General features: G+C 37.4%; 1 protein-coding gene across 2 annotated transcripts in view; it reads left to right on the top strand.

The window, feature by feature from the left end:
* The window catches only part of UNC13C (unc-13 homolog C), a 716,794-nt gene that overhangs the window by 584,778 nt on the left and 111,999 nt on the right, over nucleotides 1-20,017 (top strand). The window contains exons 24-25 of one of the 2 annotated variants that reach the window (XM_043984189.1): nucleotides 1,226-1,303; nucleotides 1,873-1,902. In XM_043984189.1, coding sequence (XP_043840124.1) covers nucleotides 1,226-1,303; nucleotides 1,873-1,902 — 108 coding nt within the window. The remainder of the gene's footprint in view (nucleotides 1-1,225; nucleotides 1,304-1,872; nucleotides 1,903-20,017) is intronic. The other variant, XM_043984190.1, reaches the window with a different exon arrangement.

Raw genomic sequence — 20,017 nt, 5'->3', positions numbered from 1 at the left:
AAACATAGAAAAGAAAACTTATAGTTTAAAGCAGCATATGCTAAATATCACCTCATAGGACAAAAAGTATGAGAAAACAGTATGGGCCTCACTAATAAGAGAAAATTTCATATAATGAGAGACACATGCTGAGTCTGCAAGGATGGGTAGAATTCAGACAGAAAGAAATAGGTGGAAGATTATTCTAGTTGAAAAGAGCAATGGGAACAGGTTGATGTTTTGTTCCTAAAGGGTTTGATGTTTGTGTTGTTGAATAGTCTATAAAATCTCATTGCATACAAAAAGGAAAGAAGGAAGGAGGGAAGGTAGGGCAGACAATGTGAGTAGTGATACAGAAATGGGACTACATAAGGTGTGTTGGAGGGATAGTAAACAGACCAGTCCAACTAAAATGGGGGATTCATTAACAATGGGAGATAAAGATGGATATAGGTTGGGAACAGTTTGTGGAAAGGCCTTGAATATATACTCTGTTCTGTAGCCAGTGAAGACTCATGAAGAGTTTTGGGTTTTTTTGTTTTTTAAATTCAGATGATGTTATAAGAGATATACCACATCTCGTATTTTACATTTTCACTAGCTATCCCACAGGCCTGGAATTCTTTCTCTCCTCATTTCTGGCTTTAAGTATCAGCTAAAGTTTCACCTTCTAAAGAAAAAAAAATCTATCCTACTCCTTCTTAGTCTTAGTGCCCTTTCTCTGAGATTATCTCCAATATATTCTGTCTAGATCATGTTTGTTCATAGTTATTTGCATGCTATCTCCTCCATTAGACTGTGAGTTGCTTGAGGGTAGGGACTCCCAGTGCTATGCAGTACCTCACACATACTAGACATAATAAGTAATTGCTGATTTCACTTACATATATTTCTCTTATGTCTGTCCCCCTCTCATAAACAGAATGTTATTGGTTAATTAATGTCTAGGTAAGGGATATTCTAATGCTGTGACCACAAGAAATGTTGGTAGCAAGTTTCTCTTGGTCTAAGGATGTTCGAGGATATTCTGTCATTCTCCTAATATATCTATGCATTATATTGTTTCTCTTACAATCTTTATCTTAAGACCTACTGTGAAAATACATTGATGAGAGATGATAGGTTAGAAAGCAATTTGTTCATTTTGCTGAGTACTGAATGGCAACTTGCCTGTCCTTACTAAATTCACTAATTTAATGTAATTTATAAATGGTTTCTTACGCCCTTTTTTTCTTCTTCTTTGTAGCCCTGTATTTTGATGAACAACATTCAACAATTGCGAGTCCAGCTAGAAAAAATGTTTGAATCCATGGGAGGGAAAGAGGTCAGTAATCCACCCCACCCCCACCCCTGCTGTATTCTATTTAGAGATCATTAGCAACATAGCTCTTTACAAAGGAAAGAGTATCATAAAGTGTTCAGTTAGCTTAGCAGGAAAAGAAACAAATATATGTAAGAAACTGCAATTCTGGTGTTTGTTTTTAAACACATGTAATTCAGTATTACCTTTAAAAGTCATCTCATAGAAAACCAATTTTAGGTCATTGGTAGTTCCAGGTCCAGTAGCAGGGTAGGGGTCTTGTGGAAGGACTTGTAGCTTTCTGGTGTATATATGCATGTATACAAACACATTAACTCACATGCTAATTATCTGTAAAGTTTTCTCTTATTATGGATGTTTAATGTTGTACTCTGTCGTACCAGCTTGATATTAATGTTGTTATTGTATTCTGATTTGTGATGGCAGTGTGTGTGTGTGTGTGTGTGTGTATGTTTAATGTGCCAGTATAATTTGTTTACATATGAAATTCTCTGTCCCAAATGTGCTTTGTGCTTTGTCTGTAATTTGTCATGTCTTTGTCCAATACTTTTGACTTGCAATACCCTGAGCAGAAGAAAGAAGGAGAAAGATTCTCTTATGAGGTTTGTGATAGTAAGCATCTTGACCATTTTTTCCCTAAAACAAAAAACCATTGCATTCCCTATTTCTTGTTATTTGCTCATGTAGCTCAGGCAGATCATTTAAAACTAGCTGCATACCTTCCCCTTCCTGCCACCAGCATCACCCTCCCCAGCTTAAAAATGGGAAGGCTAATGTTCATCTGGGGGTTGGAAGAGTTTGTGCACAGAGAGAGAGCCATGAGGGAAGTGGCTCTGTTCCCTCTACATCGACGACCAGGCAGGGGCCTCAGCTATGTGGCCATCACTCAAAAACAAAATTAAATCATTTCTTGCAATAACGAGTACATGAAATGTTTGAAAACTGAATTTAAACTCTAATATAGGCAGCTAATCTTTTATAAATTAAAGAGGCTATAAAAGTCTTTTTACAAGATCTCATCTCTTCTTATTGGATATTGTTTCTAATCACAAGTGGCACTTATGTTCATTCCCATCTCAATATCTTCTCCCTCGCCTCCATGAAATATCTGGCTAAGTGCTGGGCAGTGGCATTTGATAATTAGAATCGAATAGTTGAGAAGCATTGATTTCGGCATGTCATGGGGCAAAACTTTACAAATGGACTTTTATGAACTACATTTCCCCTGCAGTGTCTGTTCAATTTAGATAAAATAAGGCTCCATTCCCCAAAGTGTTAAAATTTTGCAAGCTTTGAGAACATAAATCTGATCCTCGAATTCTCTTGCTGAATTAGATATTCACAAGCACTTGAAGATCATAACTGTAAGATTTCCTTTTTCATTGTAGTGATCTGTTTTACAGGAAGGGTTTAAATATCTTCATTATTTTGGAATGTCTTGGAGAAATTACTGATTTCTTATGGGAAATCCTATCCTCTCCTTCATGAATTTTTAGGGCCACAGATCTTTTAAGGTTTAAGCTATATTTTAAATGCCATCCTTGCTCCTCGGAGCTGCTGTTTATTTGTTAACCTCAGGGTTCAGCCCCAGCATAAATAACATTCCACAGGGCCATGTATAATCATGAGAATGTGCTAGAGGGAAAAATCCCTAATTTATTAAACCTATACTTGCCAAAAAAGTCACCAGGTGTAGAGTAATAAGTGCTAGAACAGTATCAGGATTTTGTTTTTGTTTGGTTGGTTTTTTTCAGTCATTTCAGTTATGACTGATTCTTCATGAACCCATTTGGGATTTTTCTTGGCAAAGCTCCTAGAGTAGTTTGCCATTTCCTTCTCCAGCTCATTTTACAAATGAGGAAACTGATTCAAACAGGGTTAAGGGACTTGCCCAGGGTCACACAGTTGGTAAATGTCTGAGGCTGGATTTGAACTCAAGAAGATGAGTCTTCCTAATTCCAAGCCCAATGCACTGCCCACCTGCCCCAGTGTTAGAATACCTGAATTCTATTCCTGGCTCTAGCACTCATTACTTTAACCAACCAAAAATCATTTTTTAAGCATTTACCATGCACCAGGCATTGTTCTAGTTACTGGGGATATGAAGTAAAAATGAAATAGTCGGGGCAGCAAGGTGAAACAGTGGATAGAGCACCGGCCCTGGGTTCAGTAGGACCTGAGTTCAAATGCGGCCTCAGACACTTAACACTTACTAGCTGCATGACCCTGGGTAAGTCACTTAACCCCAATTGCCTCACCAAAAAAAAAGAAAAGAAAAGAAAAAAAGAGAAAAAACAAGAAATAGTCCTTCTCTGCTCTCAAAGAGCTTACATTCTCTCTAAGAGGTACTGACTCTATTGGCCCATGATCCCATTGAGCAAGTCATTTAACCTCTAATCTTCATTTCCTGATTTGAAAAATATAAGCATTGAACTAGATAACTTCTAAGGTCTTCTCCAGCTCTCATATTTTATGGTTCTAGTGATTCTTTGCATTTAAAGTCAGAGATTATAAAACTATTTGCATATATTACTTCATTTCACCTCAGTAACCAGTTTGTTACATAAGTAATAAATATTCTTATGGAATTTAAAATTTACAAAACACCTTCCTTGTGACACCCCTGTAAGAGAGTTAATTCCAGTATTATCTTCTTCATTGTTTATATCAAGACCTTGAGGAACAGAGAGGTTAAGTGACTTGGCTCAGGTCACTCAGTCAATAAGTTTCATAACCAAAACTTGAGCTCAAGTCTTCTGATTCCAAGGCCAGTATTCTTTCTAATTTGCCAGCTATTATGGTGTAGAAAGCTACACCATCCCTGACCCATCATCATCAATAGCAATCAATATAGAATGTCCATCATTGTAACCCATAGACTCTGGGATTTCAATGATGCAGAAAGCACAGTGTTGCACCTCAAATAGCTAATTTAGGAAGTATTCATAAGAAGATACAATGCAATAGATAATATGTGCCAAATTACAATAAATACTTTAGGAGTTTAAAGGAGAGAGGACTCACTGAGTGTTAAATGAGCTACCAAAGGTTTTATAAAGGAATGGGACCTGAGTCTGACATCAAAGTCCAAATGAGTGGAAATGATGGAGTAGAAATAACATGTAAGGTAAGAGAATATGAATTAAGCTAGAACATACAGATGTTATAAGGGTGGGTTTTTTTTTGGGGGGGGGGGAAGAGTAGTTAGTAGTTACCAGCTTGGCTGGAGCAGAGGTTTATGTAGAGGAGTAATGGTAAGTAAGTAGGACTAATGTATTGTGTGGGGCCAGATTATGGAGATCTTCAAATGCTATGCTGAGTTTTATTTTATGGGCAGTGAAGGCCTGCTGCAAGTTTTAGAGCTGGGGAGGTCCATGTAAGCCAGCAGTAATATGTAGCATGGATTAGAAAGCAAGAGGAGAGGGGCAGCTAGGTGGCGCAGTGGATAGAGCACCAGCCTTGAATTCAGTAGTACCTGAGTTCAAATCCAGCCTCAGACACTTAACACTTACTAGCTGTGTGACCCTAGGCAAGTCACTTAACCCCAATTGCCTCACTTAAAAAAAAAGAAAAAGAAAGCAATAGGAGAGAAGCAAAAGACCCAGTTAAAAGACTTTAGAAATTATACTTCACAATTTACGCTAAGTGAAGATTCCAACTCTATCTTAGAAGCACAATAGGAAAGTTTTATTCCTTGAATTTTTTGCATCTTTCAGCTAAAATAGGAAGAGGACCATATGGGGATATTTCCTTTTTTTAAAGTTAGGAATTGAGTACTTTATGCAAATTATTTATTTGCTGGAGGGAAAATTAGCTCAGAGTCTAAAATGAGATAAAATCATCATACAACACTTCTCAATTCATCTACAGTTTCATGCAATCTCCCCTTGGCCCAGAAGAAAAGCCTGTGCAGAAATGTTTTAATTGAAAAAAAAATATATATATATATCCAAAAATGCATTTCTCACTGATGAGAAAGGTGCTTTTCACATTTATATGGGCATTAAGAATTCTTGAAATAATGTCCAAGTAGGGGCAACTAGGTGACACAGTGGGTAAAGAACTGGCCCTGGATTCAGGAGGACCTGAGTTCAAATCTGACCTCAGACACTTGGCACTTACTAGCTGTGTGCCCCTGGGAAAGTCACTTAACCCTTATTGCCAAGAAAGAAAGAAAGAAAGAAAGAAAGGAAGGAAGGAAGGAAGGAAGGAAGGAAGGAAGGAAGGAAGGAAGGAAGGAAGGAAGGAAGGAAGGAAGGAAGGAAGGAAGGAAGGAAGGAAGGAAGGAAGGAAAGAGAGTGAGTGAGTTAGAATCAGGCAAGATCTGAGTTTAAATCCTGCCTCAGTCAACCAACCCACTGAGCCTGTTTCCTCATCAGTAAACTGGGACTTGGGTGAGGCTTGGGTGGATAGTATTTTGTGAACTTTAAAAATATACTTCATAAATATTAGTGATGTCAGTGAGATGATGACTATAACTTCTCTGATTCTTCCCTTATGACTCTACAAAGCACAAATCACTGGGCCACCCATAGCACAGAAGGAAAGAATCTTATATGAATCCCTTCACAACAAATCACCTCCAGGCAGTAAGTGAGCTCTGCTTAATGAGAAGCTGTCAGAATGTGTATTCAGTGGTCCCAGCTTTACATTTGTGCTGTCTGCAACCCCAAACAGAACTCCACAGCAGTGTTCACATATATACAATCCCACCCAACATGCCATTGAGTTGAGTACCTACTGTATATCAGGGGAGAGGTAGTAATAACATGATCAGTGCAGAAACATTCTAGGAGTAAGGAAGTCCTGGGTTCAAGTTAGGTACCTCTGACACTTATGGCATGATCCTGGAAAAGTCACTTAATTTTCATTATGCTAGATATTTCTGTTCCCCTCTCCCCACCAGATGTTTAAGGCACTGTTCTAGATGCCATGAACACAAAAAGATTAAAGACAAAATGAAAAGCAAGCATTCCCTGCCCTCAAAAAGTGTACACTCTCTCAGGGAGAGACACTGCATTTACACAGATGATAGAGTGAATTTTGTGGAAGAGAGCACCAAGTGTTGGGAGGGTCAGGAAAGATCTGCAGTCGCTTAGAGCCACTGCTGTGACCTTTGAAAGCAGCTAAGTCTCCCAAGAGGCAGAAATGGGGAGGGAATGCATTCTAGGCTCATGCAAAGGGTGAGAGACCCAAGATGAAGTGCCAGTAGGAATGGAAGCAGCAATTAGGACAGTGAGTTAGAATATGGAGTGCCTGGAGGGGAACAGTATATAATATGCCTGGAAAAGTACTCTGGAGCCAGATTAATGACCTTCACATTTTAATGCTAGCCTGTCTGGAACAGGTCCAGAAATCCACCACATATATTATTAGAAAAACTTCAATGGGTCAATCAACAACCATGTGTAAGTGCCTATTTTCTTCCAGGTATTGTCTTAGGTAATGAAGATCCAAGTATGAATGTGAGGCAAACTTCAGGATCAGTCTGTTACTGTGTTCTTTTGATTGAAAATGTTTCTACATTTTTCAAAATGAATAGTGAAAATTTAGTTCTGTTTCCTGCTACCTAACAGTATAAAATAAATGTTTTTTTCTTTATATCCTTGTTACTGCTCTATTAATATAGGCAATTCTTTTTAACTAAGCCCACCAATCTTTCAATTTAACTCCTTACAATTTCCTTTAGTTGGAATTTAATATGTGCATAAATAATTGTTTTACTCCTCAAATTTTTTCACAGCATTCCTCAGCTTTGAAGATTGAATAGGAATGCTTTAGTTACACACACACACACACACAAACACACACACACACACACACACGAAGAAAGGCAATAGTTTGTATAAATTATTTATTCTCATCATTTATATAATACATTCAATAACAGGTTTTGAAAAAAAATTTACCACCATCCCTACTCCATACTGGGCTAGTCATGATTCTGAACTGGACCTAGAAGGAATTATAAACCATTGGCATCAGGGCAGCTAGGTGTTGCAGTGGATAAAGCACCAACCCTGGATTCAGGAGGACCTGAGTTCAAATCTGGTCTCAGATAGTTGACACATATTAGCTGTGTGACCTTGGGCAAGTCACTTAACCCTCATTGCCCTGAAAAATAAAATAAAGTAAAATAAACCATTGGCATCATAATTTATTCAGCAACACTTCTAAATTTAATTAATTGAAGCATTGGCCAATGAAAGTCTTTGTACACACATTAAAAGTCAATGGCCGATAAACAGGAAGTTCAGTTACTTAGATCTCCGTTCCTACAAAGCTCCACTTGCCCCTTTATAGTCCAGAAGTACATGCAAAGACCTTCACTATAGTATAATTTGCTTGTCTTTCATATGTCACTGAATGACTCACAGATCATATAGCCCCTTATGAACAAGTGATGCATTGTAATCTCAACTCTCAGGCCTCATTACATCATCTTAATTGTTTGTTTGTTTGGGGATTTTTTGGTGGCAGATAGGTGGTGCAGTGGATAGAGGGCCAGGCCTCGAGTCAGAAAGACTCATCTTCCTGAGTTCAAATCTGGGCCTTAGACCACTAGCTGTGTGACCCTGGGCAAGTCACTTCACCCTGTTTGCCTCAGTTTCCTCATCTGCAAAATGAGCTGGAGAAGGAAATGGCAAACCACTCCAATATTTTTTCCAGGAATATCCCAAATGAGCCCCCCAAAGAGTTGGATACCACTGGAACAACTGAACAACAATAATAACAGTGATAGTAGTGGCAAACAAACAAAAAACAAGTAATTTTGTTTCTCTTAATTCACTAAATGTATTGCCACTGGTCAGGGAAAAAATTAGATTCAATCTACATGGTCTACAAATTAATCTTTAGTATAAGGAAAAAATCCTCCAAAATGAAATTTATTTTCAGAAAGTTATGATGTATTATTTACAAAAGTTCCTTAAGAATTATTTTAGTAGCTGATTTATGACAATTATGAATGTGTTGTGTATGCAGAATCCATAGACATAAAACAAAAACCCTATTTCTTCATTCAAATATATGTTTATTATCTTTCATAATAATGCATTTGAATAATCACCTTAAAATTATGGGACACTCAATTATCTATAATCCTGAAAAAATAAAACCATGTATATACAGTAACCATAACACTAAAAATAATTTTTAATTAAAAAAATTTAATACCTGAGATGCTTTCATATGAACTCACAGGGTCCTTGGCCCCTTGATGAACATAGAATCATAGAGTTAGTTCAACCCCAGATGAGAATTTCAGGTACCAGAGAAGTTAGGTGACTTGCCTAGGTTGTATATTGTTATTGTCCAGTTGTGTCTGACTCTTTGCGATCCCACTGGAGTTTTCTTGGCAAAGATCCTAGAGTGGTTTGCCATTTTCTTGTCCAGCTCGTTTTATAGATGAGGAAACTGAGGCAAACAGGGTTAAGTGACTTGCCCAGGCCCACACAGCAAGGAAATGTCTCAGGCCAGATTTCAACTCAGAAAGATGAGTCTTCCTGACCACAGATCTGGCACTTTATTCACTGACCCATATTGCTACCTCTAGGCTGGTATAGGCAATGTCAAGTAAGATCTGAACTCAGTCCTTCTGACTCCAGAATTGGTGTTCTCTCTGATATACCATATTGCCTCCCTTTCCCAATTTTTGCACATACTGTACAGTCTATAAGTTGTCCACTTTTGTGCTTATTTCTTCCTTTTCCTTTCCCCATCAGGAATGTCCTTGGTGTTCCTTTTAGCCACTATACACTTATATAAAAATTAGGATTATTCACTTTCTCTGATTATTTTTAACCAGAAGGGAGAATACTGGGGCAGTCCTAACCAATGCATACTCAGCACCGTGGTAAGCAATCAACTCAAAATATATATATACACCAAAGACAGAGAAAGCCATGATGAAAGAGAATTGTTGAGAGCTACTCCTTGGCTTCTTGTTTATCCTTTAACTGCCCCTGTTTCTAGGTGATATGACTATACATGTATATTATAACCATACTACCATATAGAACAGAGGTTCATAGTACTTGGATGAACTTGAAGAAATCAATCAATAAATATTGAGTAAGTACCTATTATGTGCCAGACTCTTAGCTAAGCTCTGTGGTTACAAAAGGAGACAAAAGATGGTCCCTGCCCTCAATGAGCTCACAATCTGATAGCATAGATAGCAAGCAAGTAAATACATACAAACAAACTATGTAAATAGGAAATAAGTAATGGAGGGAAGGCACTAGAATTCAGAGGGGTTGGGAAAGACTTCCAATAGAAGATGGGATTTTAATTGAGATCTAAAGGAAGTCAAGGAAGTCAGTGGATAGATTTGAGAAGGGAAAATAAATGTTCAGTTCATGGGGGAGAGTCAGAGAAAATACCCACAGCTGAGAAATGCATTGTCTTTTCAATGGAAAAAGCAAGGAGGCCAAGTGTCACTGGATCAAAGAGTATGTGGTGGAAAGTAAGATGTAAAATGACTGGAAAGATAGGAGGGGGCTAGGTCAGAAAGGGCTTTGAATGCCAAAGGAAGATTTTGTATTTGATTCTGGAGGCAATGGGGAGCCACAGGAGTTTACTGAGTAGGGAAGTGACAGGGTCCAACCTGTGCTTTAGGAAATCACTTTGGCTGAGTGGGGGATGGTTTGGATGGATGGACTTGAGGCAGATAGATCCACCAGCAGGCTGCTGTAATAGTTCAGAGGTAAAGTGTTGAAGGCCTATGTCATAGTGGCAGTAGAGTCAGAGGACAGAAGTGAGGTATATTCCAAATCATTAGGAAAGATAGTGAGAAGTCAAGGATGACTATTTGGGCGGATGGTTTTTCCCTCTTCAGTAATAAGGAAGGGGAAACTTTAGGGCAAAGCCATTCAGATTGGGACTATTGTTTCCCCTTATGAATTTTCAGTGATAATCATTCCACTTTTTTTTTCTTTTATCCCTTTTGAAGGTACCTGCATGGGGCATATTTACAAGAGAATAACCCTTTAACACACCACCACACATTCTGTCATTTAACAGTCTGTTCTCTAGGGGATTCTTTTAAGATTAAAAGGTACCAAGCAGGTGGTCATTTCCTCTTAGAAATTCTGAAGGAAATCCCAAGTCTAGTAAAAAAAAAAAACACAATCTCATGTAACACAGATTTATAGTCTTTATTTTTTCAACTCTAATTTGTACCTTCTGAAATGAATTCATAAAACCCAAAGTTCTTTGCAAATATCGTTTAGCTTTTTAAAATGAGATCTCTTTTATGTTAATAAAATATAAATAAACATTAAACAATGTTTTATAAACATTAAATTTTGTAGATATTATAAATAATATAATATAAATATAAAATTTTGATAATGTGTTAATAGCTCATGTGAGTAAAGTATTTTAATATTTGTAAAATACATTCTATTAATTCTAACAGTACTCTACCACATACATACTATTATTAGCTTTATTTCACAGATGAGTAGATTGAGATGTAGAGAAATTAAGTGGCTTGTCCATTATCAAATAGCTAGTAAGTATCTGAGGCAGGATATGAGTCCAAGTCTAGCTCCCCATTGAAATCAAGTGGCTTGGGGGTAACTAGGTAGCACAGTGCATAAAGCACTGGCCCTGGATTCAGGAGGACCAGAGTTTAAATCTGGCTTCAGACACTTGACACTTACTAGCTGTGTGACCCTGGGAAACTCACTTAATCCTCATTGCCCCACAAAAAGAAAGAAAGAAATCAAGTGGCTTGTCCATGATTATATAGATAGTAAATATCTGATTCAGGATATGAGTCCAAGTCTACCTACCTCCCCATTGACTAATCTATCCCTCCTCTCAGAACTAGCATATTTGTAGACTCACCATTCTTTTTTTTTTTTTTTTAGTGAGTCAATGGGGGTTAAGTGACTTGCCCAAGGGTCACACAGCTAGTAAATGTCAAGTGTCTGAGGCCGGATTTGAACTCAGGTACTCCTGAATCCAGGACTGGTGCTTTATCTACTGTGCCACCTAGCTGCCCTGTAGACTCACCATTCTACACAAGTCTACATTATAACTTTCTTATCAATGGCATTTTTAAGGATCACTAAAGGTTTACATGCTGTTGGTCTTTATACATTCTGCAATGTACAAACTTTAAACTACACATTTTAAACTAAAACAGCATACATTTTAAATTAAAAGTTCACTGATCCTTAAAATGTTCATGCCCTTGGGGGCAGCTAGGTGGCACAGTTGATAAAGCACTGGACCTGGATTCAGGAGGACCTGAATTCAAATCCGGCCTCAGACTCTTGACATTTACTAGCTGTGTGATGCTGGGCAAGTCATTTAACCCTCATTACCCGGTAAAAAAAAAAAAATGTTCATGCCCCCAAAATGGTGAGAGGGAGGATGATTTGCAAACACATTTCAAATCTCAAGGGTTGTGGTTTTTTTTTAAAAAAAGTGATTCTGGCTTTTATTATTCCTCTTTTGTATATTGCTAAATGTATGGAGAGTCATTTTAGTAGTGACAGGAAGCTGACAGGCGGTTTTTCAGGTCAAGTTTCAGTATTTAATATTGCTTACTCATTTCATTTTTCTTAACATGAATATTATATGATTCAACACATAAAAGCTAAATTAATGTAGAATGTGTTATTGACTCATAATAAAATAACAACGTTTCATCTATCACTTTTTTCCTTTTTTAACTCTAAAAATAATTTGTTGAAGTGGCTGTCCTCTGTGGGAGAAGACTGCTTGCTTTTTTTTTTAAGTAATAATAACCTTTCATTCGCCGTTGAAAGATGAGCTCAGAATGCCCAGTAGTCCTGGCCTTGACCTGACCTCATCAGAGACTAGAGAATGCCCCATGGTCAGCACTCTCAGGCTTAGTATAACTCAAAGAACAGCAGGTTAAAAATACCTTATGATGCTAGATACCTAAAAAGGACAGATGCTTCTTGGTTTTCCTCATCTGTCAAATGAAGGGATTGGACAAAGAAACCCATGAGGTTCCTTTCAGCCCTGTCTATGACTTTATGAGGCTGTTAACCCATTTGCCAAATCATAAGCATCATTTTACTGAATTAAGGGAAAAAAGCACATATGTTTATTATATGATATTATTATTTGACTGAAATTGTTGCTTTTTCAACTGTTTTGGCACCACAGAACAATCATAAAGAATGCATAGTATCCAGAGTATCTCCTTTTCCTAGCCTGCCTCCTCCTCCTATCTCCCATTACACATCTAACTTCCAATGACTCAAAGATCTCTTTTCTATGCATATTCCCTCTTAAAATGTAAATGAGAATCTATCTCTGTCTTCCCATTAAACTGTACCCAAAGATGATACCTAATAGGAACTCAGAATTATTCAATTTTAAAATCAATTAATTGAAGCAGTTAAGTGATGCAATAGAGTGCCTGGTCTGAAGTAAAAAAGACTCAACTTCCTGAGTTCATATCTGGCCTCAGACATTTACCAGCTATGTGACCCTGGGCAAGTCACATAACCCTGTTTGCCTTAGTTTCCTCATCTGTAAAATAAACTGGAGAAGGAAATGGTAAACCACTCTAGGATCTTTGCCAAGAAAACCCCAAATGGGGTCAGAAACAACAACATCATAATTTATTAAGTCCCTACTATGTGTAAGACACTGAGATAGGAACTGTGGAGAGATTTTTGGGGTGGGAGGAAGGGGGAGCCATTAAAGCGATTGAATAGCTGTGATTAGAAACTAGCCACTATAACCACCTTGAGTTAAATCTAGTCAGTAATCTCATTATAGGAGAATAGCAATGAAAATGTCAAGAGTTTTTTTGTTTGCTTTTGTTCTACCAGATAATCCCCATCAAACAGAAGGGTCGACCCAGGCAGGTGATACTCTTTAACTTCATTCCCCACAAGGCACTCAAATTCATTTTTTCAATTAGTTTTTTTCTGTCCCTAATGAACAAAGTACACACATCAAGGAAATCTTCAGAAGATAGGAAAGGAAGAAGAGGCTCTACTTTACGTAGCTCAAGCCTGCTGGGATGTATAATACTTCCCACCCCTAGAGGAGGAGTATAGTATAATGGAAAGAGTATGAGAAGCAGAGACCTTAAATTCAAACATTCTTCTGTCACTTACAACTTATGTGACCTTGAACAACTCACTTGACATCTTTGTTCTTTCATCTAAAAAAATGAGGGATTTAGATAGGGGACAATAAGTGGCTAAAGCACCAGGCCTGGAGTCAGAAAGACCTGAGTTGAAATTCGGCCCCAGACACTTCTTACTACCAGTGTGATCCTGGGCAAGTCACTTAACCTCTGTCTGCCTCAGTTTTCTCAGCTGTAAGATGGAAATAATAATGGCCCCTACTTCCCAGGGTTGTTGTGAGGATCAAATGAGATAATACTTCTAAAGCAGTACCTGGAATATAGTAGGTGCTTCATAAATGTTTGTTTTCTTTTCTCTTAGATAATCTTTAAGGTTCCTTCTAGCTCTGAATGATGCTTCTTTTCATTCTATTACTTATTTCCCATTCTGAACACTCTGATTATACCTTCTCATACTCATAAAGAAATCAGAAGCTAATGAAATCTTACTTCACTGCTTACTAAGCCAGCTAACTCATAACCATTCTTTCTTGGTGGGGTAGCCTTGAGGCATACCATATAAAAGAATACTTTGTAAGGATTTTTCTGTTTGAGAGAAGTGCAGCAGTGATAATAGGTAGTATTTATGCTGCTTTGAGATTTGCAGAGTATTTTTATATAAGTTTTAGCCACCAATATGGCAAGATAGCCTTCCCTGTCCCAACCCCCCCTCCCATTAAACACACACACACTTTTGCCTTATCTTCATATGATTAAAAAAATAATAGGACCCTATACAAAATTTTTACTCAGTAGAAACTTGGGAAGGGGGAGAAGGGAGGAGACCCTTCATTTACCAGCATAGAAATAGTCCCATTGTTTTCACAAAGAGGTAGAAATGCAGATGAATTGAATGGGTGTTTTTCTTAAATAAAAACTAATAATCGTGTTCTACAGTTTTTAATGGTATCATTAGGCTCTGAAGAAACCCTAGAACTGGCTTGAGAACTTGAAAAAACTCGCTAATCTTGTCAGAAAACATAGGTAACACTAATTTTCATCTACAGAATTAACCCATATGCAATAAATGGATTATAGAAGAGCTAGAAGCATAGTGACTACATCACTATGGTCTGTAAAATATTCCTAGCATGTGAGGTTATAATGAAATGCTACAAAAAAGGAAATGTGAAGTGACTGTCTTTCTCTTTCATTCACAGTCACACACACAGAGCATAATTGTGTTGTGTTTGTATTTTTTTGGAGGGGGGGGTGGAAGGGGTCCTGACACATGAAAACTGGTGAAGCTTAAAATTTCATGGGCTTCAAAATCCCAGAAGCAGGAGTTTCTTATTAATCTAACTTTCTTTTTTTTCTTTTTTTGGTGAGGCAATTGGGGTTAAGTGACTTGCCCAGGGTCACACAGCTAGTGAGTGTCAAGTGTCTGAGGCTGGATTTGAACTCAGGTCCTCCTGAATCCAGGGCCGGTGCTCTATCCACTGTGCCACCCACCTAGCTGCCCCTAACTTTCTTAATAATTAATCTGACTTCCTACTAAGCATCATCTCTTCTGGCCCTTCATTTCTGTGGTTATTGCCTGCATAGCATTGGTATGTGGAATACCATTGCTACCACAGAGAACCATCATGATGTCTAAAATCTCTATAGGTTTAAAGATTTATCAGGCCCTTTAGATCATGAGCTCCTCAAGGACAGGGGATGTTTTTTGTCTCTTTGTGCCCACAGTGCTTGGCACATAGTAATTGTTGCAGTTTATCTTTCATTCTTAAAGAGGACTATGACATCCAGAGGTGATGTCATGACTGTCAGTGAATTAGAGGGAAGTGAGAGAGGGCTGTGCAAGGTCACAAACCTCACTTCCTCCCCCAGAGCCATGTGGGTCCAGTGGCAAGATATAGATGAGGACAACCGGCAATGGTTCTAAATGTTTGAGACAATTAGGGTTAAATGACTTGTCCAGAGTGTCTGAGATCAAATTTGAACTCAGGTCCTCCTGACTCCAGGGCCAATAGTAGCTGCTTAATAAATATTTATTGAGTGAGTCACTGACTTTACATCTACTATTTTGGCTAGGATAGACCTCAGTTGAATTCAAGTTCCTTGAAATGAGTGATGATCTCTGTTTTGTATTTGTATTCCCAACTCTGACACTATATGTGTGTGTGTACACATATATATGTGTGTATAAATATAGATATATGCATATGCTTGTATATCTATATTATATATATTTATACACTTATTTTTTTGGGGGGGGTGAGTACAGAAAGACTTCATGAAATCTACTCATTAAACTCCTATAAGTCACTCAAAATACAGTTGGATCTTATTTCTTAAAAGAGACACCTACTCCACAGTTTATGGTGTTATTTTGTTTTGGTTTTGGTGAGGCAATTGGGGTTAAGTGACTTGCCTAGGGTCACACAGCTAGTAAGTGTCAAGTGTCTGAGGCCAAATTTGAACTTAAGTCCTCCTGAATCCAGAGCTGGTACTCTATCCACTGCGCTGCCTAGCTGCCCCTGTGGTGTTATTTTTAATAGATATTTCTACATTTGTTCATTCAGTGAGCCTTATGATGTTTTTACCAAGGCCTAATCCTCTAATATTTTTTTTTACTATTTACTTTTTTGAACTCTAGTTCATTTTTTTTTTAACTTGGTACCATCCCTGTCTTGACTGGTTAGCATCATAAAAAGAAAATCTTTCAATAAATATTTTATAAGATAATATAGTTCTTTCTTATTTTCAAGGAGCACCCTCTCAATTCCTGTGTGATTGCCCCTGCAAGAACATAAAGCTTTGCAACCCATTTTTCTTTATTAAGTTGACATGAACAAACTAGCAGCTGTAAGACTGTGAGAACAGCTAGCAATGAGCTTGTGGAAGACATAAAACAGGAACAAAATTTTGCAGAATAAATAGTAGCAATTATAAACACATTAGCTGTCTGCATTACAGAAAACATTTATTTCCATCTATGGAAAGTATTTAAATATACATATATTTTCCATATACTTTATGAGTCTCCTCACTCAGTATAGCAATTGGAATCAAATTTTATTCTTAATAATAAAAAGGAACATCATATCATTTTTCTACAAACAAGCATAAGATGACCTTTATTGAAAAATGCCCTACAGTTATGCATTAATTTAAAAGGTCAAGAATAAGAAATATTACCTTTAACATGATACAGTTCAACTTTTCATCACTGACCTTTTTTTTGTTGTTGTTATTGTTGGGTTTTGGGGGGATTTTTCTTGGTAGGGCAATGGGGGTTAAGTGACTTGCCCAGGGTCACACAGCTAGTAAGTGTGAAACGTCTGAGGTTGGATTTGAACTCAGGTCCTCCTGAATCCAGGGCTGGTGCTTTATCCACTGGGCCACCTAGCTGCCCCCCATCACTGACTATTAATTAAAAGAAGCAGGGCAGCCCAGTGGAAAAGACAATGCACTAGGAAGTACATTACTCTAGAGCAAGGATTGTTTTCTTTTGTCTTTGTTTTTTGTTGCTTAGCACAATGCCTTGCACACAGTGAACACTTGACAAATGTCTATGGAATTGAGAGTCAGAAGACCTCAGTGTTAGTCCTAATTCTGGTACTCTTTGTGTTTTTGAACAAATCACTCACTACTTGGTTTCCTAAGTTTTCTCACCTCTAAAAAGAGGAAAACCCATGAAATTATTTTTGTTTCCCACCAGTTCCAAAAGTTTATGATTCTAAGACCAAACCCTGTTATAAAAGTTTTGTGTTTTTATGGGGTACAAGCCAAAAACTATTAAAATGCTTATATTGACAATATAAAATAATAAAATATAAACATTTTGTTTTAATAAGATTAAAAGGTTTGCTTCATTTAATTCCCATAGAAAAAAGTCTATTTCAAATGTCCAAATTTTGCTAGCCTCAAGTACTTCCCTAAGTCTGTTGAAAGAGATAAGTACATCTTTCTTTTCTTTGCTTGTCTAGACTGTTACTTATCTTGAAGTCAATGAGTACCGTTAGAGCTGAAAATGACAACTTTCTTATACTTTTGTTTCCTGTGCATTATCTTTAATCAGTATGGAAGATGCAAATATTGATGCTTTTAGGTTTCTGAAACCACAAAGTGAGGAGCATGAATTTACATAACAGATGCCTTTAGGACAGCAGCTCATGAAAATCTCAAAGGAAGAAAAGCAATTCCATAGACCACTATCCAAAATGATGATTACTTGACTATATGAAATTCTTAGACATTGTTTCCTTAAGGCAATTAGAATAACATCTCAATAGGACTCTTCCAGGTAGAGAGCATCTCTAATGTTCCTTCCAGTTTTAAGATTCTTCTAAACTGTTGTACCTTATATTCTAAGATGGGATACATTGATATGGACTCATATCTATAAAACACAAAAGCATAGATTTAAAACACTATAGGGACAGAGAATAATATGTAGGTCAAGGTTAAGTGCATGTAGGAATTAGGGGAAAATCTCTAAAAATGAAGAAAAGAATGAAACAGTCCCTTCTCTGAAGCAGACTTTCTGCTGAGGAGCTGTAAGGGGAAAGGAGAAATGGGAAAGGGAAAGAAAAAAGCATTTATTAGGCTCCTACTATGTAACAGGGTCTGTGCTAAGCACTTTAAAAATATTTCATTAGGGGACAGCTAGGTGGTGCAGTGGATAGAGCACCAGCCCTGGAGTCAGGAGGACCTGAGTTCAAATCCAGCCTCAGACACTTAACACTTACTAGCTGTGTGACCCTGGGCAAGTCACTTAACCCCAATTGCCTCACCAAATATATATATATATATATATATATATATATATATATATATATATATATATATATATATATATATATACACACACACACACACACACATATATTTCATTTGATCCTCACAACAACCCTGCAAAGTAGGTGCTATTATTATCCATATTTTACATTTGAGGAAAATGAGGCAAAGAGAGATTAAGTGACTTACCCTGGGTCATACTACTAGTAAGTATCTGAGGCCAGAAATGAACTCTGATCTCCCTCAATCCGGGTCCAGTATTCTATCTGTTGCATCACCTAACTGCTATGACATGAACATGTGTAAGGAGATACAGTGTAATTTCAAGACAGAGGAAATGCTAACAATGGGGAAAGGAATGAGATCTCACTTATGAGGTGGCACTCTTCTGCCCAAAAAACTTCAGTGACTCTCTATTGCCTCTAGAATAAAAAAAAATATGTTTCCAACTGGGATTTAACCAGGGCCTTGTGCTATCTGGTTTCACATTATTTTTCAACCTTATCTCACATTATTCCTTTTTGATCTGCTCCAGCAAAATTAGACAGCTATGTGTTTCCCAAAGTTTGTATGTTGTTCTTCATGCCTAGAAGAATATTATGCTAACTTACACACATATATGTGTGTGTATGTATACGTATATATATTTGTTAATATAATATATATAATAGCTAACTGTTCTTACATTATTACAGTTGCTAGTTTGTCCACATCAACTTAAGCAAGAAAAACGGATTGCAAAGCATTATGTTCTTGTAGGGACAATCTTTCATGGGAACATTGACATAGGGTGTTAAGGTTTGCAAAGTACTTTACAGACTTAGTTCATTTGATCCTCATAACAACCCTTTAAAGCAGATGATACTTAGAATTAATACTTTTATAATCATAGAATTTTACAGATAAGGAAACAGAGGCTAAGTGATTTATCAAGCATCACCAGGCTAAGGCATGATTCAAATTAAGATTGTTTTGACTCAAAGTCCAGCACTCAATGGGCTGTGTGGTTAGAGTGCAGTGGATAGAGCCCTGGACCTGGTGTAAAGAAGATTGGAGTTCAAATCTGGCCTCAGAAATGTTGGCTATGTCAATTAACCTCTGTTCACCTCAATTTCCTGTAAAATGACGATAGTAATGGCACTTAAACTCCCAGGGTTGTTGTGAGGATCAAATGAGATGATATTTATAAGGCACTTAGCACAGGATCTGGCACATAGTAGGAGATTAACAAATGCTTGTTTCCTTCCTTTTTTTCTGTTTACCACCTGCCTTGCCTGCCTTTTCACCCCTTCCTCATCTCCTCTGTCATTTTCCTTCAAGATATGACTTACCACTTCATTTCTTGATACCCATAGTTGTCAATGTTCTCTCTATCCTCAAATTATCATGCATACATTTGTGTTCATGGTGTATTTCCCTAGTAAACTGAAAGCTACTTGAGGGCAGGAACTATTTTGCTCATCTTTGAATCTCCAGTATGCAGCAGAGTGTCTAGGATCTAATGGATACTTAATTAATGTTTATGGAATTGAATATAGGAATGATGAACTCTCAGCAAGGGCTAGGGTACAGGTAACAAGGGCTTATTTTTAAAAAAGTATTTGCCTGGAGTCATGCAAATCTAATCAAAAAGGCTTTACAGTGCAAAAAGAGTGATGGAGAAAACTCCCCCTATACATCTACTAAGCTAGAGATTAGATTTATAATGTAAGAAAGAGAATAGAAGTAGAAATGCCCAGTAATCCTCAGGAAATGAAATACAAGAAAGCAACCAGGAATAAAATTCATGGTCTCAGAAAGCTATACACAAAAGAATAAAGGATGGATAAAAAGCCAGAGGAGTTGGT

This window comes from Dromiciops gliroides, chromosome 2 (assembly GCF_019393635.1).
Source record: "Dromiciops gliroides isolate mDroGli1 chromosome 2, mDroGli1.pri, whole genome shotgun sequence".
NCBI lineage: Eukaryota > Metazoa > Chordata > Mammalia > Microbiotheria > Microbiotheriidae > Dromiciops > Dromiciops gliroides.
This window is presented reverse-complemented; position numbering and strand designations above follow the sequence as displayed.